Source organism: Raphanus sativus, chromosome 9 (assembly GCF_000801105.2).
Source record: "Raphanus sativus cultivar WK10039 chromosome 9, ASM80110v3, whole genome shotgun sequence".
Classification (NCBI taxonomy): Eukaryota; Viridiplantae; Streptophyta; class Magnoliopsida; order Brassicales; family Brassicaceae; genus Raphanus; species Raphanus sativus.
The window spans coordinates 10318244-10323069 of NC_079519.1; the positions used below are offsets into that span (position 1 = coordinate 10318244).

General features: G+C 30.2%; 1 protein-coding gene across 1 annotated transcript; it reads right to left on the reverse strand.

The window, feature by feature from the left end:
• Positions 1 to 1104: 1104 nt before the first annotated feature.
• Positions 1105 to 2424, reverse strand: LOC108823328 (transcription factor TRY). Its single transcript, XM_018596506.2, has 3 exons — positions 2169 to 2424; positions 1800 to 1887; positions 1105 to 1387 (listed from the first exon to the last, which is right to left on the reverse strand). Exons 1-3 carry the CDS (start codon positions 2230 to 2232, stop codon positions 1216 to 1218), a joined length of 324 nt encoding a protein of 107 aa, XP_018452008.1. The 5' UTR covers positions 2233 to 2424; the 3' UTR covers positions 1105 to 1215.
• Positions 2425 to 4826: the final 2402 nt, after the last annotated feature.

Sequence of the window (4826 nt, forward strand, 5' to 3'; positions counted from 1 at the left end):
AAAATAACTTGCCAAATTATATTATGCTTTTAAAATAAATAAAAAGATTAAATAAATAAAAATAACAATAGTTCTCAATAAAGATTATTTTAAAAAAATATTTATTTATAAGATTTGGAGTTTAGTGTTTAAGATTTATAGTTTAGAATTTATGCAAATGTTTAGTGTTTTTCCAAGGGTTAGGGTTTACCCAAGGGTTTAGAGTTTACCCAAGGGTTTAGGGTTTAGGATTAGAGTTTAGGGTTTAGTGTTTTGTTGACAACATGTTTAGTGTTTTTTCCAAGGGTTTATGGTTTACCCAAGGGTTTAGGGTTTATGATTAGAGTTTAGGTAGTATTAGAGTTTAGGGTTTAGTGTTTTGTTGACAACATTAATTTCTTTAATTCATTTTTATATACTATTTTTATTTATTTTTAAATTTTATTTTGAAAAAATAATATAATTTGACAAATTATTTGTTTCCTTAATTAAAAGATATTGAATCTAAAATGACAAGTTTTTATTGGTTGATGAACCTAAAGGTTCACCCTAGGGGATGAACCCAAGAATATCAAATAATTAGCTATAACATAATAAAAGTTAATCAGCAAAGGCTTCTTTAAACAAGGGCCAAGTTCAAACTCTGGTTGAGCCATAACTGAATGTATATTTTAACCATTATATTAAGAATGATTTCTCAAATTATTTGAGGATTCAAGTTGTTATGGTCCTAGACTCGTAGTCACTATCCAAAACCCACGCTGTTGACAAAGACAACTTTGTAAAACGAGGCATCCTAGCTAATCACTCACTTTGAATTGAAATTAGATTATTTTTTGAAGTTATTAAAGTGCATAAAAGAAAACTTCTGGTTTTAGCTGACACTTTGAAGGCTTTTTGTTAAAAGTAATCATAACAACTCACCAAAAATCTTCTACAATTTCATCAAAGTTTTTTTTTTTTTGATCGAACATCAAAGTTTAAATCATTCCAATTTTTAATATACTCAATAATAAATCGCTTCTTTCTGTTGCTGTTTATATTGATTGTAAATGGATTTATAACCTTAACCACACTGATCACTAGTTATTTACTCATTGGAACCTATAATATTAAAATATAAAACACAACACAAAGCATAACAATTTCATAATGCTAAATAAAACTGCAAATATACATTTTCGTTTTCTTTTTGTGGTGGGGGAGAAACAGAATAAAATATAATGACATTCAAAACTAAGAAGGATAAATAGAAAAACGTGGACGATGAGGTTTCGTATTTTTGTGAGAAGAGGAGTGATGAAGTTGGCGTCGTTTCTCAGCAAAGCCATCACTGTTTCTCATTATCCAGTATCTCTCTATCTCTTCTGGTTGTCTTCCTGGCACTCGTCCTGCTATTAAATCCCACCTAAATTTTAAAAATAAACACACCTGATTACACTTTTATATATTTATTTTGTCAATTCGGGTTCTATTTGTAGCTAGACAAGCATTTATTCATAAGTATATATTAGGTTCTCGACTTTATATATAATATATGTATATAATTTAATGAACGTGATAGCTTTAAAACTAAATGTTTTAAGAAAATTAGTGGACGCCATGTGCTTTCCTCTAGAATATCGTACACTGTACAACTACAAAACGTAAGTACATGCCTAAATAAACGTATGTAACCTGGAAATATACAAGCATATTAAATTATTTACCTATCATTGTATAGAATACCGTTTCTCTTTGGGCCGAGATAAATTGATAGAAAAAGAAAAAGAAGAAGAAGAAGAAGAAGAAGAAGAAGAAGAAGAAGAAGAAATTGCTACCTATCACCGACAAGTCTATGCATTCGAAAGATGAGATCTTCTTCTTGTTCTGTCATATTGATAAATTCCCATTCAATACTGCTCACTTCTGCACGAGCAGTTATATTCAACCAATTAAACTCAAAACAAATATTATATTAACAAAAAAAAGGAATTACTTTTTGTTTTTGGTTAAAACTGGAAACTTAATCTTGCTACGTTTTTTCAGTTACTTGGCGCGATGTGTTCATTTGCGTTGTTTACTACAAATGCTCTCTAAGATAAAATTTGAGGTCGATGGCAAATAGTGCTTTCAAGATGTGTAACCCATGAACAATTATGCAAACAAGTAAAATACCATGTAAGAATAATATATGGAATTAGAGGAACCTTCAGAGTCATGGAGAGTGACTTTGTGTTGCTTACGACGGCGACGACGGTCGGGGTTATCCATTAATATTGGAGACAGTAAGAAAAAGTCGATGGAATGAAATCGATATTTGAAGTTTAGTTGGAGGATGCAAGAAAAGAAATATGTGAGAGATGAGAATTTATAAAGAGAGGAATAGGAGAGGAGGAGAGAGGGGGAGAGGAGGAAGTGTCCAACGAACAGCCTTTGCAAACTAATAGTAAGAAGTGTTGTGTGGTCTTGTTGACCTCTTAGCCTTTTTGTAGACTTGTCGTTGCCACTCGTACACACATTGAGATGAAGTCTCTTACTGGAATTTATAATTTAGTATTTGAAGGCTAATCTTGTTCTCACTATAGTAACATATTCATTATCACTATTATTCAAAATCTTTTAGCCTTCTTTCTTTTTATTCAAAATATAATATTTGGTTCAATTTGGCAGAGCAAGCTCCTGGATTTTATGGTAGTTGGGTTTATAGTTGTTTTTCATTGAACAAAACAATTATTCTTCATTTTTTTTTGAAAAGAAGTCCAATGATTTTCTTCTAAGAAATTAATCTATGAAATTGCTAGTTTTTATAGCAAAAAGAAAAGAAAAACAAATCACTAGTTGTTTTGGGCATAAACCACATTTGAACTGGATAAACCAAACCAAACAAAATTAAAATTTCTTAAATCAAAACCAAATTGAATTATTTTTAACGGATTCGTTAGAGTTTTTACGGAGTATACCAAGTCGAACCTGAATTTAGAGCAAACCGAACAAGAGTACATTTCAATGTATTAAAAACATATGAAACAAAATCATATACAATTACATTTGCTATCTTTATAAAATATTTAAATACTAAAAAAATTAAAAAAAGAACCAGATTTAATCATTCAAACAAAATGCTTCCATTCAAATATTTAGAATATGCTAATTAATTTGATCATGTTAAAATATTTTAATTGTATTATTCATCCCCTACACAAGAAGACTCGTTTTCACATAAATGTGGATCATAGAAATTTGGTTTAGGGATTATCAAAGAAGTCTACGGTGACAAAGACATTACATATTCCGCAGAAGGGCAGCCTCTTTTGCTGGCGGAGTACTCAAATCCGATATAAAGTGATTCTGGAGAAATGTAATCCTCTCTTACATAATACTACTACAATACAACTAAAAGTCCTTGAGTTTTGTTTTCTTTTCGAAATTTTCAAAATCTACCATAAATTCGAACTGGCCATTAAATAACGTATTAAATACGAGTGCGAGACATCACATACAAAGTACGCCTTTCAGTAAATGTTGTTAGGAAATGCATGAGTACTATCATAGGCTTGATAGCATTCATGAGGATCCCCAATAAGTTTGTAAATTTGTTTTGGAACTTTACATGCAGTATTAGAAATCTAGACTTCTCCAACTGTGTAATGCATATTATTATTATTTATTGTCAATACAATTTATTCTTACATAAGATGAAAATATTCTAAACTTTAGATTTTTACTATATTTGGACAAATTTGATTTTGAAAGAAAATTGAGGTTTTGGGAATTTATTACCGTATATGAATCCCATTTATATTTTTATACGAAATTAATCTCAAACTTATAATATATATAGCCGAAAATAGTCAATTTAAGTTGCTTGCTATATTTAGACAAAATTGATTTTGAAAGATATTTGAAGTTTTGGGGATTTTGTATATAAATTCCTATTTTATATTAATATTAAGAGTATTTTTTTAATTATTATATGAACTCAAACATATTATAGTATATATATATATGTATATATGTTGGCCATTAAGATTATATATATTTTATAGGTATAGTTAATTACATGATCCGCATATACATCAAAACTGAATGTATACAAATTTTATGCTACTTGTATATATACAATTTTATTAGGGCTTTTTGCAAAAGTGACTCAAAACTTGAAGTCAAACACAAAACTAACCTTTTCTTTTGACTCATTTTTTTTTTGAGTTTTTAACCCCACATCTGCATTTTATCTACGAAAATGCCATTAACCCTTTTTTTCCGAAAATGGCTTCTTTACTGTCTCAATGTCATTTTCTTCAAGTATTTACAATATTGCCACTGCCATGAATAGTGGGAACAACCTTGTACGAACTGTTTGGAGCTTTTAATGCCCTTTAATGCACGTAAATCTCTTTACACTCTCTCTGTTTCAATTGCTATGAACTAAAAACAACATTTCTTTCACTTTCTCTCCATATTCATCCAAAAAACTGAAGCTTTTGATTCAAAATATGGGCGATGGTTGACAGAGCCATATTTCTTTCGTTTTGACTTATGGTTGCTTTCGTTTGAGGTTCTGGGTGGTTGGAGAAGACCCTGTGTGCAAACGAAGTCATCTCACCTAGTTTAAGGTACGAATTTGAATTTTTTTCAAAATCTGTTCGCGTAGAAGACTTACAAGTAAGTCATCTGTATGTAGAAGACTTACTGATGAATCTTCTGGTCAAACGGACGACTTAAACTAAGTCGTCCAGCTTTGTTTGTTGAAAAAAAACACTCCAGACGACTTATATATAAGTCGTCTACGAGAAACAGGCTAGTTTTGCATTTGACCGAATCATGTCAGATCTTTGACTATTTCTGGACGACTTATAATTCAG